Consider the following 19,461-nt stretch of genomic DNA (forward strand, 5'->3'; position numbering starts at 1 on the left):
CAACCTACTGGACATACAGAACAGAAAACAGGATGCTGAACCTATCAACAAAGACTGCATACTTAAACTACTGGACTTGTGCCTCACAACACACTTCACATTCAACAACCAGATATACGAACAAATCAACGGAACACCCATGGGATCACCAATCTCGGGACTCATAGCAGAGGCAGTTATGCAAAGGTTAGAACAAACAGTCCTACCACAAATTCAACCCAAACTCTGGGTCAGACATGTCGATGACACGTTTGTAATAATTAAAAACACGGAAATAGAAAAAACACACCGGATCATCAACGCCACACTCACAGGAATCCGATTCACGAGAGAAGAAGAAAAGGATAGCCAACTCCCATTCCTAGACGTGATGGTACAGAGAACACCAGACGGAGAATTCACTACAAGAGTATACAGGAAAGCCACACACACAGACCAAGTCCTAAACTATGAAAGTAACCACCCCAACACACACAAACGAAGCTGCATCAGGACACTATTCAAAAGGGCCACAACACACTGCAGTACACGAGGGCTGCAAAAAGAAGAGGAGGAACACCTATACAAGGTATTCGCCAAAAACGGATACCCGCGCAACTTCATCAACAGATGCCTAAGAGAAAGACCACGGAACGAGGACATACATCCAAAAGGACTAGCCACACTACCATACATCAGGAGCATCTCGGAACTGACTGCCAGACTACTGCGACCCCTAGGACTCATAACGGCACACAAACCAACAGCCACGCTCAGACAACAACTCACCAGAAGGACCCAATACCCAACATGAGCAAGACGAATGTAGTGTACAAAATACCATGCAAGGACTGCACTAAACACTATATAGGACAAACAGGAAGACAGCTAACAATCCGCATACATGAACATCAACTAGCCACGAAACGACACGACCAGCCATCCTTAGTAGCCACACACGCAGACAACAAGCAACATGAATTCGACTGGGACAACATTACTATCATAGGGCAAGCCAGACAGAGAACAGCCAGGGAATTCCTAGAGGCATGGCATTCATCCACAAACTCCATCAACAAACACATCGACCTGGACCCAATATACCAACCACTACATCGGACAGCTGAAACTGACAACTGGAAGCGGCAGAGACAGACCACTATAAACACCGGAGGAAACATCAAAGAAGCGCTTCGCAGGAGGCTCCCAAGCACTGATGATGTCGCCTAGCCAGGGGACGAAACGTTTGCAACAAAAACTTCCAGCTCGGCGAACAGAACCACAACATCTCTATGACTGTACACGTTGTCATTGTGAGTCAACCCTGTGTTCTTCTTTCATTGCGACCAAATGTAATCCCATTTCCCTTCCTGCTTGCTCCTTGGATTCTTTGATAGTCCACTTTTGGTCAGTAACCAGGTAAATTATGTTTAAATGTGTTGTGTAGTCTGCTTATGTGATTGTTAAACCTGTACTGGTCAGAAATATGGTGTTGAAAATACAAACAAAATCATCCAATTATCTAGAAGTCATCTGATAAAATCCAACCACGGTCTTGTAAAAGTTTATTTGATCTCCTGCTTTTGTATTCTGTTCCACCTGTACAATGCCAAGAATTGTAAATTGTCTTTTTATCACTTTTAATGTATTGCCACCTTTATACATCTGTCCACTAAATCTTTTTTTAAAAGTTGTTCATGAGATGTGAGCATAATTGTCCTTGCCAGCAAGACTGTCATGAATTTTTTTATTAAATGATGATGAGTTATCTTTTTAACTGTTACAGTCCATGTGATGTAAATACACTAACAGTGTTGTTTGGAAATGGTTTCAGGATTTTGGCCCAGCGACAGTAAAGGAAGGATCCTGTGTGGCTTGCAGGAGATTCTGCAGCTGGTGATGTTCCATGCATCTGTTGCACTTATTTTATTAGGTGGTAGAGATTGCAGGTTTTGAAGATGCTATTAAAGGAGCATTAGCAAGTTGTTCCTGTACATTTTGGAGATGATGCACAGTGCTGCTTCTGCATTGCTACTTGAAAAATTGAATGTTTTAAGTTATTAGGTGGAGTGCTTATCAAGTGTGCTGATTTTTTCTGGATGGTGATGAGGTTGTTGATGCTATACAGGTATCCCCTGCTTTTTGAAAGTTCGTTTTACGCTACTTCGCTTTTATGAAAGACCTATGTTAGTATAAGTTTTCACTAATCGAAAGAAATCCGAAGAGGATTTTTGCTTTTATGAGAAAAGGTGAAATTTTTCCCATATAAATTTAATGCTTCTTCACTTTATGCCATTTCAGCTTATGAAAGGTTTCATAGAAATACTCTGCTTGAAGATAGTGGGGATACCTGTACTATTCCAAGCAAGTGGATCCATCACACTCCTGATTTGTGCCTTGTAGATGATGGACAGGCACTGTGGAGCCAGGAGGGGATTTACTAAATACATTTTCTGGTTGCTTTCACTGTCCTAAAAATGGTACATTTGCAAGTTATATTTTCAATCATTTTTCTGTTGATTTCCTTGGAGTAAATGTATTGGTAAGCAAGTATCTCTAGATGATTTAGAATCTGTTTCTCTTTGGAGTTGTCGCCTGCTAAGTTCTCATGTCTCAGGTTATTAATGAAAGGTCCAAGAACTAGGATGAAATCTAGTCTTTAATTTGTCTTTAATTGCCTCTACTAGTATTTCCAAGTTTCTGACCTTGTCATGATGGCTCGGTGGTTAGCACTGCTGTCTCACAGTGCCAGGGACCCAGGTTCAATTCCATCCTCTGGCAACTGTCAGTGTAGTGTTTGCACATTCTCTTTGTGTCTGCGTGGGTTTCTATTAGGTGCTCTGGTTTCTTCCCACAGTCCAAAGATGTGCAGGTTAGGTGGAATGGCCACCCTAAATTTCTCTAGTGTCCAGGGATGTGCAAGAAAGGTGGATTAGTCATGGTAAGTGCAGGGTTACAGGGATGTGGTAGGGGAATGGTTCTTAGTGGGACACTTTTCTGGGCCAAATGACCTGCTTCCACATTGTAGGGATTCTGTGACCTTGCTGTTTCAATAAATATAACAGATTTTTTTCTAAAGTTCAGGGTGGATGTGTACCCAGTTTTGCCTAGTTGCAGAAAGTAGGATTTGGAACTAAAACAGAATTGAAGGAGAAACTCAGCAGGTCTGAATTTCTTCAGCAGTTTCTGTTTTTGTGTCAGATCTCCAGTTTCCGCAGTTCTTTGTTTTATTTTAGAATTTGGAAGTACTTGAATTGCAAATAGGTACATTCCTATCAGGGGAGAATAATTGTTGCATCTTATTTTCTGAAGGGCAGCAGTATGAATTTGAGATTATTAGTGGCAACAGAGGGAAATATGATGCATATAGGGAGACAGTAAATTGTGTGAAATATCTAGGTGCTGTTTCTCTTCTTATGTTAGTCTAATTACTTTACTTTCTGTTTCTAGATAAAAAAGTTGAGATTGACAAATTGGCAACTGAATATATCTCAAATGTGAAGGACCTATCTCCAGATCAACGTGTTGATCAATTGAAGAAGATTCAACTTGCCTACAATAAATGCAGAGAATACAGTGATGACAAAGTACAGTTAGCAATGGAGACATATGAAATGGTTGGTGTCATTTTGCAGTAAGACCAAATAACTAAATTATTTGTGGGATTGAAATGCTGCTGCTTTTCACAAAGTGTTATTGGGTGTCTTGCACAAAACTGGCTCTGAATGTAACTAGTCTGTTTTTATCACTCTGCGTAGTTTTCCAATAGTCCAAGGAATGTTTCTAAAATGCCAATGGCCTATTTTCCTTACTCTCTACAGAAATTACAATAAGTCTTTTGTTGATGTATCCCAAGTAAACTGAACATTAAGTACATTATGTACTAAGTTGGTACAAAATATCAAGGTATCTCAAACTGATGCTGTCCTATAGATTACTTGCAGTGTGGAAACAGGCCCTTCGGCCCAACAAGTCCACACCGACCCTCTGAACAGCAACCCACCCAGACCCATTCCCCTACATTTACCCCTTCACCTAACACTATGGGCAATTTAGCATGGCCAATTCACCTAACCTGCACCTTTTTTTTTGGACTGTGGGAGGAAACCCATGCAGACACAGGCAGAATGTGCAAACTCCACACAGACAGTTGCCTGAGGTGGGAATTGAACCTGGGTGTCTGGCGCTGTGAGGCAGCAGTGCTAACCACTGTGCCACTGTGCTGCCCACATAATCAAGGTTCCTTTGTACTCTACATTTACCCCTAACTGACACATCTGAACACTAGGGGGCAATTTACCCCTAACCGACACATCTGAACACAAGGGGGCAATTTAGCATAGCCAATTCATCTAACCTGGGAGGAAACCCACACAGACAATCACTTGAGCCTGGAATCAAACCCGGGTTCCCTGGCACTGTAAGGCAGCAATGCTAACCACTGAGCTACCATGCCACTCTCATATAATCTAGTATGAGAATAGTAATCCAAGAAGATGGGGTGATTGAGTTGGTAATAATGCAGATTGTGTATGGACATAGAGATGTTCATACTTTTTTTTTCATACCAGATGCTTTACTACTTCATCTTTCTACATTTACTTTGTGTTGTTCTCTCCGAGTCATTTTGAAATTACCCTTTCAGTGTACTGGACATAATGCAGGGATAGAGGTGACATGGTATGACAATAAAAATGATGCTTATTATTTCTATATAGTGAAATGGTGATACCATTCCAAATTGAAATTTTACTGAAATTGCTAAAGGAGCATTTAAAGTGGAATTGTATTGCTGTGTGTTCACTGCTCCCTAAACTTCATTACTTAAACTGGTTTAGCTTTTAATGTAGTAGCAAGTTGGGTACATAATTATCATATGGGCCAGGTGCCTGTGTGTGATAGGTCCTTTGGACTGTGTCATAGAGATGTACAGCATGGAAACTGAGCCTTCGGTCCAACTCGTCTATGCTGACCAGATATCCCAACCTGATCTAGTCCCATTTGCAAGCACTTGGCCCATGTCCCTCTCAACACTTTCTATTCATATACCGATCCAAATGCCTTTTAAATGTTGCCTCTACCACTTCCTCTAGCAGCTCATTCCATAACACGCACCACCCTCTGAATGGAAAAGGAGCTCCTTAGGTCCCTTTTATATCTTTCACCTCTCGCCCAATTCTGGTCTCCTTCCTATCAGAAAGATGTTGTGAAACTTGAAAGGGTTCGGAAAAAATTTACAAGGATGTTGCCAGGGTTGGAGGATTTGAGCTATGGGGTGAGGCTGAACAGGCTTTGGCTGTTTTTCCTGGAGCGTCGGAGGCTGAGGGGTGACCTTATAGAGATTTAGAAAATGATGAGGGGCATGGATAGGGTAAATAGGCAAAGTCTTTTGCCTGGGGTCGGGGAGTCCAGAACTAAAGGGCATAGGTTTAGGAAAGAGGGGAAAGATATAAAAGGGACCTATGGGGCAACTATTTCACGCAGAGGGTGGTACGTGTATGGAATGAGCTGCTAGAGGATGTGGTGGAGGCTGGTACAATTGCAACATTTAAGAGGCATTTGGATGGGTATATGAATAGGAAGGGTTTGGAGGGATATGGGCCAGGTGCTGGCAGGTGGGACTAGATTGGGTTGGGATATCTGGTTGGCATGGACGGGTTGGACCGAAGGGTCTGTTTCCATGCTGTACATCTCCATGACTTACCATTTAGTGTATAAGTCCTGCTAAGATTTGCTTTCCCAAAATGCAGCACCTCGCATTTATCTAAATTAAACTCCAACTGCCACACCTCAGCCCTTTGGCCCATCTGATCTCCCATTGTAATCTGAGGTAACCTTCGATGTTGTCCACGACACCTCCAATTTTGATATCATCTGCCAACTTATTAACTATACCTCCTATGTTCATGTCCAAATCACTTATATAAATGACGATAAGTAGTGGACTCAGCACTGATCTTTGTGGCAGTCCACGGGTCACAGGCCTCCAGTCTGAAAAATGACCCTCTGTCTTCTACCTTTTGAGCCATTTCTCCCTGTATTCCAAGATGTCTAACCTTGCTAACCACTCTCCCATGGGGAACCTTGTCGAACGCCTTACTCAAATCCATATAGATCACGTCCAGCGCACAGTCCCATCAAGCCTCTTTGTTGCTTTTTCAAAAAACTCAATCAAGTTCATGAGACATGATTTCCCATGCACAAAGCCATGTTGTCTATCCCTAATCAGTCCTTGTCTTTCCAAATATATGTACATCCTGTCCCTCAGGATTCCCTCCAACTGCTTGCCTACCACCGACGTTAAGCTCACTGGTCTATAGTTCCCTGGCTTGTCCTTACCATCTTTCTTAAATAATGGTACCATGTTAGCCAACCTCCAGTCCTCTGGCACCCCACCTGTGGCTATCGATGATACTGATATCTCAGTGAGAAGCCCAGCAATCACTTCCCTAGCTTCCCACAGAGCTCTAGGGTATACTTGATCAGGTCCGAGGGATTTATCCACCTTTATTCGTTTCAAGATATCCAGCACTTCCTCCTCTGTAATATGGACATTTTTCAAGATGTCACCATCTATTTCCCCACATTCTATGTCTCCCATGTCCTTATCCACAGTAAACACTGATGCAAAATACTCATTTCATATTTTCCCCATCTCCTGCGGCTCCACGTAAAGGCTACCGTGCTGATCTTTGAGGGGCCCTATTCGCTCCCGAGTTACCCTTTTGTCCTTAATTATGTACCCAACTTGCTACTACATTATCATATGGGCCAGGTGCCTGTGTGTGGTAGATCCTTTGGACTGTGTCATAGAGATGTACAGCATGGAAACAGAGCCTTCGGTCCAACTCGTCCTTAATGTGTTTGTAAAAATCCTTTGGATTCTCCTTAACTATGTTTGCCAAAGCTATCTCATGTCCCCTTTTTGCCCTCCTGATTTCCCTCTTCAGTATACTCCTCTTCTAAGGATGCATTTGATCTCTCCTGCCTATACCTGACATGTGCTAACCTCTTTTTGTTTAATACTGTCAAAATCAGCCTTCCTCCAATTTAGATCTGGTCTATCCTTTTCCGTCACTATTTTAAATCTGGCGCGAAGTGCTACCCCACAGACTCCTCAGTCATCTGCCCTGCCTTATTTCCCAAGAGTAGGTTACGTTTTGCACCTTTTCTAGTAGGTACATCCGCATGTTGTATCAGAAAATTTTCTTGTACGCGCTTAACAAATTCCTCTTCATCTAAACCCTTAACACTAGCCGTCCCAGTCTATGTTTGGAAAGTTAAAATCCCCTACCATAATCACCCTAATATCCTTACAGATAACTGAAATCTCATTACAAATGTGTTTCTCAATTTCATGCTGACTATTAGTGGGTTTATCCCAATAAGGTAATTAACCCTTTCTTATTTCTCATTTCCATCCAAGTAACTTCCCTGGATGTATTTCAGGGAATATCCTCCCTCAGTACAGCTGTAATGCTATCCCTTATCAAACCTTCTCCCCCCCCCCCCCCCTTTCTGTCCTTCCTATAGCATTTGTATCCTGGAACATTAAGCTGCAAGTCATGTCCATCCCTGAGCAATGTCTTCATTGCCAATGATCCACATGTGAACATTTTAAGTTATTTTCTGCTATGTTGTTAATTATTTGTTTGCTTATGGCAGGTCGACAAGCACATCAGGCGGCTGGATGCTGAACTTGCCAGGTTTGAAGCTGATTTGAAGGAAAAGTTGGAATCAAGTGATTATGACAGTTCAGCAGGGAGAGGCAATAAGAGTGAGTAATGATATTAAATCTTTGGTGCAGCATTTCATTCTGAAATGGAGAACCTAGATGGTCAGCAAATTAAAGGTGGAACAGGCCAGTTAGCCTCTTAAGTTTAACCCACTATCAATTCAATCACAGCAGATGTGTTACCCATTGTGGCTGTTTAAAACTCTTGCCTAACATGTATCAGTCACTAATTTGGAAGACTTTTATTTCTTTTTAAATCTGGGTTTGCTGACAAACTGTGTTCAAAGATCACGTTTGGATTTGATTTTTGAGAGCGCAAATTCCAGACAAATGTGAAAAATGAGAGTTGTGTATGTTGTGTGACATATATCATCTCATAATCTTCCTTTTACATTACGCAACTACAAACAGCCTTGAACAATAGTAATAAAGCTGGCTGAACTGCCAGACTTGAGCAATACAGAACTGTATTCATTTAGCATTCCTCTTCTTAGACTTTTGAATAAAACTGATTCATTGTTGTGTTATTAAGGTAAATGCTCCGGATGCAGACGTCCCCAGATATTTGTTTTCTTCTGCTTCTCTCTCTTGTTCAGTAATTAGATTAGATTACATTACATTACATTACAGTGTGGAAACAGGTCCTTTGGCCCAACAAGTCCACACCGACCCGCCGAAGCGCAACCCACCCATACCCCTACATTTACCCCTATACCTAACACTACGGGCAATTTAGCATGGCCAATTCACCTGACCTGCACATCTTTGGACTGTGGGAGGAAACCGGAGCACCCGGAGGAAACCCACGCAGACACAGGGAGAACGTGCAAACTCCACACAGTCAGTCGCCTGAGGCGGGAATTGAACCCAGGTGAGGCAACAGTGCTAACCACAGTGCCACTGTGCCGCCCACAATGTTCAGTAATAAAACTGTAATTTCATGCAGTTTACCAGAAGTGGAAGTCTGGGTTTGTTTGCTAACTAATATGGGATTAAATTGCCGCAGACTGATGTTTGAGAGCGTAGAATTGAAACAAAAGTCATAAATGTGAAATTATTAGCGATTTCTGGCTTGTGCTACTTATACTTTCCGAAACTGAATCAAGAAGTTGTTGGAAGGAATCCTGAGGGACAGGACGTACATGTATTTGGAAAGGCAAGGACTGATTAGGGATAGTCAACATGGCTTTGTGCGTGGGAAATCATCTCTCTCAAACTTGAGTTTTTTGAAGAAGTAACAGAGGATTGATGAGGGCAGAGTGGTAGACGTGATCTATATGAACTTCAGTAAGGTGTTTGACAACGTTTCCCATGGGAGATTGGTTAGCAAGTTTAGACCTCATGGAATCCAAAGGGATCTAGCCATTTGGATACAAAACTGGCTCAAAGGTTGAAGACAGAGGGTTGTGGTAGAGGGTTGGAATGGAGGCTTGTGACAAGTGGAGTGCCACAAGGATCGGTATTGGGTTCATTACTTTTCGTCACTCATATAAATGATTTGGGTGTGACCATAAGAGGTATAGTTAATGAGTTTGCAGATGACACCAAAATTGGAGGTGTAGTGGACAACGAGGAAGGTTACCTCAGTCTACAACAGGATCTTGATTAGATGGGCCAATAGGCTGAGGAGAGGCAGATGGAGTTTAATAAAGATAAATGCGAGGTGCTGCACTTTGGGAAAGCAAATCTTAGCAGGACTTATACACTTAATGGTAAGGTCCTCGGGAGTGTTGCTGAACAAACACTTGGAGTGCAGGTTTATAGCTGCTTGAAAATAAAGTTGCAGGTAGATAGGATATTGAAGAAGGTGTTTGCTATGCTTTCCTTTATTGGTCAGAGTACTGAGTACAGGAGTTGGGAGGTCATGCTTTGGCATTACAGGACATTGGTTATGCCACTTTTGGAATAATGTGTGCAATTCTGGTCTCCTTCCTATTGGAAGGATGTTGTAAAACTTGAAAGAGTTCAGAAAAGATTTACAAGGATGTTGCCAGGGTTGGAGGATTTGAGCTATAGGGAGAGTTTGAAATAGGCTGGGGCTGTTTTCCCTGGAGCGTCAGAAGCTGAGGAGTGACCTTATAGAGGTTTATTAAATCATGAGGTGCATGGATATGGTAAATAGTCAAGGTCTTTTCCCTGGGGTGGGGGAGTGCGAACTAGAGGGCATAGGTTTAGGGTGAGAGGGGAAAGATATAAAAGAGACGTAAGGGACAACTGTTTCATGCAGAGGGTGGTACTGTTAGACCGAAAGGTCTGTTTCCCTGCTGTACATCTCTGTGTACGGAGGGCAAAAGCAAAACAGTTGGTTATTCAGAACTAGAGTCCTGTTGAAAAATTATGCATTTTGTTGAAGCTTTTCATCTTGCACATGTCAAAACAATTTGCAAGAAATTCAGGTTTCCACCCACCCCATATCTACAAATGATACGTTCCAAGACCTATTGCGGAAGCCCAACACCACAGATAGTAGCAAACCCTATCATTTCAATGGGAAATTTACCTCACTGGCAGCCCCCTGATCCTTATTTCTGGAACGTTCTACATAATATTTTCAGGCTGTGTTAAACTGCAGAAAACTGAAACTATGGAAACTGAATCCACAGATACAGGGTTCAACTGTACCAACGTAAAGGAATAATAACATTTTATATTCTATGAGAAGAGAGTGCTGATTTTTTTTTTGACAAATGACCCATTTAGAAGAATGCCGTGACCAATTGGAATCAATCTGCCTGGATTAAAACTTGACAGTTAACTGTCAGATATTTTCTGTATTTCATGCATCCTTAACAACAACACACTCTATCAATCAGAGTTCACTTATCAACTAATTAGAACTCTTATTGTGCAACTTAAATGTTGTTTTCCTTTTATATTGGTATTTCTCGTGAATTCAAGACAAAAACAAACTTCAGTAAAATGTCTTTGTATTTTCAAAAGTAAAATGTTTTGACATTGAAAATCTTAAAATTCTGAAAATATTCTCCAAGTATCTGTGTGGAGAGAAACAGAGTTAAAGTTTTAGGTTGATCACCTCTTATCAGAACTCAGAAAAGATAGAAATGCAGTAGGTTTTAAGCAAGTGAAAAGGATGGTTGGGGGAGTGGGGGGAAATGGCATGTAAAAGGAACTAAAGAAAACTCTGGAATAGACTGAAAGAAAGGAGGTTAAAAGGCAGAATGTTTAGCGATACAAGGCCTGAAAACAAAGGGAAGGAAAAATAAGACCATATGAATTAAACATACATAGATTTTTTTAAAAAAGCAAAATCTGGATATGATCTGAAACTATGATCTGAAAATTGAACTCTGAAGTCAGAGGCTTAGAAGTGCCCAACTAATAAATGAGATGTTGATCCTCAATCCTATGTTGAGCCTCATTAAAACAGTGCACTGAAAGGACAAAGGGGTCAGCTGGGAAACAAGATGGGCAATTAAGGCAACAATTAAGGGTCAGGGTCAAGCTTTTTATTTGATAATGGGATGGGGATATCAACATTTATTGCCCATCCCTAATTGTTGCTTGACCTGACTGCCTTTGCAATTTCTTTTCATAAATCCATGTTGACAGACAATAAAGTATTATTGGATATTATTAATTTGTAAGTCTGTTTTTTTGCCTCCTTCACTACAGATTCTAGCATTTTTCCATATGGCTCATGTAAGGCAAACAAGGCTGTAGTATCCAGATATTACATTTGTCTTCATTCAATCTGCTAGGATCATTCCACAGTTTGAATAAATTTGAATAAATGTTTTTTTGAACAAGTTTTATTATTGCTTATTCTATAGTGAGAAATACAGCCAGATACAGTGAAAGGTTTACATTACATTAGTCATCACAATAGGGCTTAAAGGGAAGTCCATCGATGTCTGGGTTCTGAGCCGCTTGGAATCACCGCTGCCTAGTCGCCATTTATGCTATTGAAATGTGAAAGATAACCACCAACACATCTATCTATGCAGCCACTTCTTTCAGGTGAAGATCATAAGATCCAAGGTCTTTATTCACTTTAAGTTCCAGTAACTTCTATATTACTATTTTTATACTTTAATGTCTTGCAGTTCCTTCTTAACATTAGTCCCTCAATCTTCATCTTCCCTGGGGGATTTTTAATGTTTGTTCTGTGAAGATAGACACACTGTATTTCATTGGTTTGGCTGCCATTTGCATTTTCTCCTGAAATTCTCCTGAAATTCTCCTGACTCTACTTGTAATGGACTTGCATTTGTTTTTACTGATTTTTTTTGCTTTACATAGCTATGGAAGATTTTACAGACAACACAGAAACACAAATCAATCATGATCAAATAGTGGAGCAGATCTGATGGGCTGAGTGGCCTAATTCTGCTTTTGTTTTATGGTCTTTATAGACTTTCTATAAGCTGATTTTTGGCCCTTTGCTGCTCTTTGTATTCTTCCCATTCAGCAGTTTCTTTCATTTGTATTTTTGTAAACTTTTTCAAAGTTTTATGCTGTCGCTTAACTCTTTAGTTGTCCATGGCCGTATTTTTTATTTCTTACTTAAAAACCCTGTTACTTTTTAACTCTCAGTTCTGATGAAAGATAATTAATCTTAAATGATAAATGTTTTTCTCTGCACAGATGCTGCCAGATCTACTGATCATTTTCAGCAATTTCAATTTTACTTCATTTTTTAAGACCAAGTAATGGAATAAATTGGAACCTTTCATAAGCTAGCAACAGGGGAAAAAGATGATTTGAAACTCAGTACTAAATTAACTGACATGTAGAGAGCCACCTGTAAATCCTAATTACAAGCACATCTAACATGCATTTCTGTCTCCCTTTTATAGAAGGCAGAGGCCAGAAAGACAGGAGGGGTTCTCGGGGCCGTGGAAGACGGGGATCAGATGATGATATGCCAAAGAAGAAGAAGCAGAAAGCAGGGTAGGGTGACTGTTTGACTTGTTATAACAGCAATGTTGAACTTTTGGTTTCATTTTATCATTTCTTCTTTCTTCACCACCATCATTCTATAATATCGATACAGTTACAAAAGTTCCAAGTTAACTAATAAATATTGGGAATATGTAGATGTAAAATACCCCTTCTCCAGCTTGTATTCGAAAAGGGCGAGGCGTACAAGGTGAGGTTCATCTTTTTACATATTCTGCAGTTCAGAGGAGTTTGGGTTTGTTCTGTGGAAGTCATATGCTGAATCTGTTTGCTTAATGTTTTGCTGCTGGACTGGTGCTTACTTGATATTCAGACAGTGTGAAGGAAACATCAGCTGATGGAAGAGGATGCTGATGTTAATCTTCCCATAAGTGATTTTATTATTAATTTTACTTTGCAATACTTAACTATATGTGTAAATGACTTAGGAGCAGGAGTAGGCCATTTGCCCTTAAGCCTACACTGCATTCAGTAAGGCAACGTTTGACGTGATTATCGCCTCAACTCAACTTTCTTGCCTGCTTCTGATAATCTTTGACTCTTTTATTAGTCAAGAATCTACAGGTAGAGTATGATATCTCAAGCAATTGTCCTTAAGCTTTGAATTTGACTATCAATCATGCCAGTAGGCATGGGCAATAATTGTTGGTCTGCCAGTGATTGCCACATCCTATGAAAGAAGAAATTTTTAAAAAAGAAACCATTTGACGGATGAATTATTTTTCATTCAGTAATGTGATATGGGTGGTGGTGGTGAGCTGCCTTTTTGAACCACTGCAATCCATTTGGTGTAATTACACCCACAGTGCGTTAGGGTGGGCATTCCAGGATTTTGACCCAATTCACATTGGAGGAACAATGATATATTTCAAAATCAGAATGATGAGAGGCTTAAGGGAGAACTTGGTAGTGTTCTCATGTATTTGCTGCCTGGTCCTACTAGATGGTTGTGGTTATGGGTTTGGAGGGTCTGTCTAAAGGAGACTTAGTGAATTTCTAACGTGCATTTTGTAGATTGTTGCTGCTGAGTTGCACTGGTAGTGGTGAGAGTGAATGTTTCTGGATGTGGTGCTAATCAAGCAGGTTGCTTTGTCCTGGATGATATCAAGCTTCTTGAATGTTGTTGGATCTGCACTCATCCAGGCTTGTGAATGACGGCAAGGATCTGGGGAAACAAAAGTGAGTGACTCGTTGCAGGATTCCTAGTCTTTTTGCTGTTCAAGGCTAAAGTATTTACATGGCTAGTCCTATTTAATTTCTGGTCAAGAGTGACCTCCAGGATGTTGATAGTTGGGGATTCTATGATGATGCCAATGGGAACTGGCTAGATTCTTTCTTGTTAGAATTATCTGGCATTTTTGTGGCAGTTGCCAGTTGTCACTTCAAACTTGGATATTGTCAAAATCTTGCTGCAATTGGAAATGGACTACTTCAATATCTGAGGAGTCCAATAGTGTTGAACCTGGTGCAAATATTGGCAAACATGCTGACTTCAGACCCTATCAAAGAGTCTTCGAATCCCTACAGTGTAGAAACAGGTTGTTTGGCCCATCGCGTTCATACCGATCCTCTGAACAGCATCCTACTTAAATGCATGCCCCCACTCCCTGTAACCCTCCATTTCCCATGGCTAATTCATCTAGCTTCTTTATCCCTGGACACTATGGACAATTTAGCATGGCAAATCCACCTAACCATGTCTATGGAGTGTGGGAGGAAACCAGACCACCCGGGGAAACTCTCACAGACACCGGGAAAATGTACAAACACCATACAGTCACTTGAGGGTGGAATCGAATCTAGTTCCTTGGTGCTGTGAGGTAGCAGTGCTAACCACTGAGCCACCATGCCACTCCACTTCAGGGGAAAAAGGACAGTTCTGCTAAACTTGTTCACTCAGAAGGTGGTGCTGTGTGGAACTCACTGCCTGAAAGGATAGTTGAGTTAGGAACGCTTGTAACATTTCAGCAGTATTTATGTATTCATTTGTGTTGCCATAGCCTACAGGGCTGTGGGCCAGTAGCTGTAAAATGAGATTAGTTTAATGAGATCTTTGTTGACCAGCACATATGTAATAGGCTGAATGGCTTTCTATGCTATAAATTTGAGTTTCCTTTTATCTTCATCTAATTATGTGTAGTTTCAAATGTAGTCATTTTGTTTTCATACACTGAACAAAGAGACCTTGGAGTGCAGGTTCGCAGCTCCTTTTAAAGTAGAGTCACAGGTAGATAGGATAGTGAAGAAGGCATTTGGTATGCTTTCCTTTATTGGTCAGAGTATTGAGTCCAGGAGTTGGGAAGCTATGTTGTAGCTGGACAAGACATTGGTTAGGTCACTTTTGGAATATTGTGTGCAATTCTGGTCTCCTTCCAATTCGAAAGATGATGTGAAACTTGAAAGGGTTCAGAAAAGATTGAGAAGGATGTTGCCAGGGTTGGAAGATTTGAGCTATAGGGAGAGGTTTAATAGGTTGGGGTTGTTTTCTCTGGAGCACGGAGGTTGAGGGGTGACTTTAATAAAGATTTATAAAATCATGAGGGGCATGGGTAGGGTAAATAGACAAGGTCTTTTCCCAGGGGTGAGGTAGTCCAGAATTAGAGTGAGAGGGGAAAGATATAAAAGAGACCTAAGGGACAATGTTTCACACAGAGGGCGGTACATGTATGGAATGAGCTGCCAGAGGAAGTGATGGAGGCTGGTACAATTGCAACATTTAAGAGGCATCTGGATGGGTATATGAATAGGAAGGGTTTGGAAGATTTGGGCTAAAGGGTCTGTATGCATGCTGTACATCTCTATGACTCTATTCAGAGGCTTCTCGTAATGTGAAGCCCCCACCTCAAGCTGTAGTTTGCTTACTTATGCCTAAATCTGGTACGGCATAATTCTGGTGTGGAAAGAAGATAGTGTGCTGGGAGACTTCAGGGATTATATTCAACAAGGGAGACAAATCTGATTACAGTAACTACAGAGGAGTATTTCTGTAAAGACAACAATCACATCACTAGATTTCTATTCTTGCCCTCAAGGATTTCGGATGGTATCTGTTTGATAGGGATTCCAATGCTTAAGATGACAGATTAAACAAAATAATGAAGGGGAGAGGGATGTGCATAATTTGAATAGGTATTGATTGTGACATAAACAATTTGAGGTGCTGATTTGAAGTGCATATTGCCTTTCACACTGTCACATTTCAAAACTTGTAATTATTTGTTTAAGAGGAAATTTTGAACAACTTTGTATCACAGCATCGCTAGGCATTTTAATTTGGTTTAGGAGGACTTATATCCCACCTATTAGCAAGGATTGAGAACAAGAAGACACAGATTTCAAGTAATTGGTAAAAGAAACAAAAGTGGCATATTTAACGCGGTGATTGGCTAAGCTCTGGAATACAGCCTGTGAATGTGGTGAAAGCAGATTCCATTGAAGCACTTGAAAGCTGTTATCTAAAAATGAAGAATGTATCAGTTTACAGAGAGAAGGCAGGAGAATTGGATTGAGTGCTCATTTAGAGAACTGGTGCACATATGCTGTAACAATTCTGAGATTCTGGAAGTGATTCACATTATTCACAATGCTCAATAGGACTTTTATCAATGTGTCAAATGAAATTGATAACAAAATTGTCTTTTACTCACCACCATACTAGTTTGGCAGTGAATGGTGATAACGCATTCCAAAGAATGTTTCTAAGTTTTAAGAGTGACTATGCTTCAAAAGTACTTAATTGGTCGTAAAGTGCTTTGGGATCTCCAGAGGTCACGAAGTTGATATAGAAATAAAATTATTGTCTCTCTGTAGGAGGGCAAAGAGCTATTTAGAAGAGGTTGTATCTGGAATTTATTTTGTATTTCCTTCTCTAGGTCAGAATACTCTGAATCAATTTTGAAAATGCACCCATCTGATGTGTTGGACATGCCAGTTGATCCCAATGAACCCACTTATTGTCTGTGTCACCAGGTTTCTTATGGAGAAATGATTGGCTGTGATAACCCAGATGTAAGTGTCTTTGATTTGGATTATCTAAATTAGAAAGCATGACTAATGGTATTTTGGTTGTATTTACTTGCTAGTGCTAAATTTTAAATACCATTTTTATTAGAGCTGGGCAATGGAAGTAGTTGACACGTGGGTTTAGATATAGATTACATACTGAACTAAGAATTTTGAAACCTTTAAGAATTCCACGCCTCTGTGTGACATCTATAAGTATTACATTTATGTTAGTTGAAACTTTATTGCTGTAACAGCACAGCAGGTCAGGCAGCATCCAGGGAACAGGAGATTCGACGTTTCGGGCACAGGCCCTTCTTCAGGAATGAGCAGAGAGTGTTCAGCAGGAGAAGATAAAAGGTAGGGAGGAGGGACTTGGAGGAGGGGCGTTGGAAATGTGATAGGTGGAAAGAGGTCAAGGTGAGGGTGATAGGTCGGAGTAGGATGGAGGCGGAGAGGTCAAGAAGAAGACTGCAGGTCAGGAAGGCGGTGCCGGGCTGGAGGGATTCGGCTGAGACAAGGTGGGGGGAGGGGGGATGAAGAAACTGGTGAAGTCCAAGTTCATCCCCTGTGGTTGGAGGGTTCCCAGTCGGAAGATAAGACGCTCCTCCTCCGACCGTCGCGTTGTTGTGGTTTGGCGGTGGATGAGTCCAATGACCTGCATATCCTCGTTGGAGTGGGAGGGGGAGTTGAAATGCTGTGCTACAGGGTGGTTGGGTTGGTTCGTCCAGGTGGCCCAGAGGTGCTCTCTGAATCGCTCCGCAAGTAGGCGGCCTGTCTCCCCAATATAGAGGAGGCCACACCGGCTGCAGCGGATGCAGTAGATGATGTGGGTGGAGGTGCAGGTGAATCTGTGGCGGATACGGAAGTTTCCTTTGGGGCCTTGGAGAGAAGTGAGGGGGGAGGTGTGGGCGCAAGTGTTGCACCTCCTGCGGTTGCAAGGGAAGGTGCCGGGAGTGGAGGTTGGGTCGGTGGGGGGTGTGGATCTGACAAGGGAGTCGCGGAGGGAGTGGTCTCTACGGAAAGCTGATAGGGGAGGGGAGGGAAATATATCCTTGGTGCTGGGGTCTGTTTGGAGGTGGCGGAAGTGACGGCGGATGATGCGCTGTACATGGAGATTGGTGGGGTGGTAGGTGAGGACCAGTGGGGTTCTGTCCTGGTGGCGGTTGGAGGGGCGGGGCTCAAGGGCGGAGGAGCGGGAAGTGGAGGAGATGCGGTGGAGGGCACCGTCGACCACGTCGGGGGGGAAATTGCGGTCCTTGAAGAAGGAGGCCATCTGTGTTGTACGTATTTTGAACTGGTCCTCCTGGGAGCAGATGCGGCGGAGACGAAGGAATTGGGAGAATGGGATGGCGTTTTTACAGGGGGCAGGATGGGAGGAGGTGTAGTCCAGGTAGCTGTGGGAGTCGGTTGGTTTGTAGTAGATGTCCGTGTTGATTCGGTCGCCTGAGATAGAAACAGAAAGGTCTAGGAAGGGGAGGGAGGAGTCCGAGACTGTCCAGGTGAATTTGTGGTCGGGGTGGAAGGTGTTAGTGTAGTGGATGAACTGTTCAACCTCCTCGTGGGAGCACGAGGTAGCGCCGATACAGTCATCAATGTAGCGAAGGAAAAGATGGAGGGTGGGGCCAGTGTAGTTGCGGAAGATGGATTGTTCCACATACCCTACGCAGAGGCAGGCATAGCTGGGGCCCATGCGGGTGCCCATGGCTACTCCTTTTGTTTGGAGAAAGTGGGAGGATTGGAAAGAAAAGTTGTTCAGGGTGAGGACCAGTTCGGTCAGTCGAAGGAGGGTGTCGGTGGAAGGGTACTGGGTGGTATGGCGGGAAAGGAAGAAGCGGAGTGCTTTGAGTCCTTCGTGATGGGGGATGGAGGTGTACAGGGACTGGATGTCCATGGTGAAGATGAGGCGTTGGGGACCGGACAAGGATGCCTTACATTTATGTTACTTGTTCGAGCAGTCACTGGTTAAAAAATTCTTAGGACTCTTGAAAGTAATTTTTTTAAAAATTCATCACTTGGATTGAAAATTACATCTTGTGCTATTGGACATTCCTCTATACAAGGCTTGGACAAAGGGAGTGTCTGGAATGTGACTAGTTTGTACAGTAATGGGATCATAGCCCAATTTTGTTTGCACAAATTCCCCTTTTCCTGCCTCCCATTTTTTAGTGTGTTTTTATTTTGTTTAATTTTCCTCGGCATGACACATTTACCTCCAATCAAATGGGTGTACAAGGTGTCCAGTTCCATAACCTTTTGAATGTGCTGATCTCAACACTAAACATAACTATGTACTACAAAGTCACTTACAGCTTCTTTTCAGTCTCACTGAGCTGTCAACTGCCAAACCACTGTAGACAGTCTGATTTCAGAATCAGCAGTAGGTGTTATGGAATGCTTACTTAAATTCAGGATCTTAACATGAGTATCTAACTCACAACTCAAATTATTAAAAGCAGGTGCTGCTGTATGAGTAATTTTACATTCGAAACCTAAAATGGTTACTCTGGTTGCTAAAGGGAAATGCCAGTTGTCTGATAATTGTGACCACGAGATTAATCTGCTGCTTTCTGCTTTATGATCAATAGTGTCCAATTGAGTGGTTTCACTTTGCCTGTGTGGATCTTGCAACAAAACCAAAAGGGAAATGGTAAGTAAAACTGGCCAGTTCAAGTATTCCACTGTTTCACTTTGGAAATGTTGGGTGATCTGCCCAGAGAATGATTCTGGAACCAATAAGGTGCTTAGTTTATAACTGGTACTGGAAGTGATGTTAGCTGTTATCTTAGAGAAATCAGCACTGTAGTTCAAATGTCCAAATGTTA

At 41.9% G+C, this 19,461-nt stretch overlaps 1 protein-coding gene across 2 annotated transcripts in view; it reads left to right on the plus strand.

Moving 5' to 3' along the window:
- The window catches only part of ing5a (inhibitor of growth family, member 5a), a 31,109-nt gene that overhangs the window by 7,021 nt on the left and 4,627 nt on the right, over positions 1-19,461 (plus strand). For both annotated transcript variants that reach the window (XM_043701721.2, XM_043701720.2), the window contains exons 3-7: positions 3,430-3,596; positions 7,645-7,756; positions 12,532-12,625; positions 16,507-16,642; positions 19,225-19,286. In XM_043701721.2, the coding sequence (XP_043557656.1) occupies positions 3,430-3,596; positions 7,645-7,756; positions 12,532-12,625; positions 16,507-16,642; positions 19,225-19,286 (571 nt within the window). The remainder of the gene's footprint in view (positions 1-3,429; positions 3,597-7,644; positions 7,757-12,531; positions 12,626-16,506; positions 16,643-19,224; positions 19,287-19,461) is intronic.

The sequence above is a fragment of the Chiloscyllium plagiosum genome, unplaced genomic scaffold, assembly GCF_037043375.1.
Source record: "Chiloscyllium plagiosum isolate Xiang-an unplaced genomic scaffold, Cpla_swu_hap1 HiC_scaffold_13, whole genome shotgun sequence".
Classification (NCBI taxonomy): Eukaryota; Metazoa; Chordata; class Chondrichthyes; order Orectolobiformes; family Hemiscylliidae; genus Chiloscyllium; species Chiloscyllium plagiosum.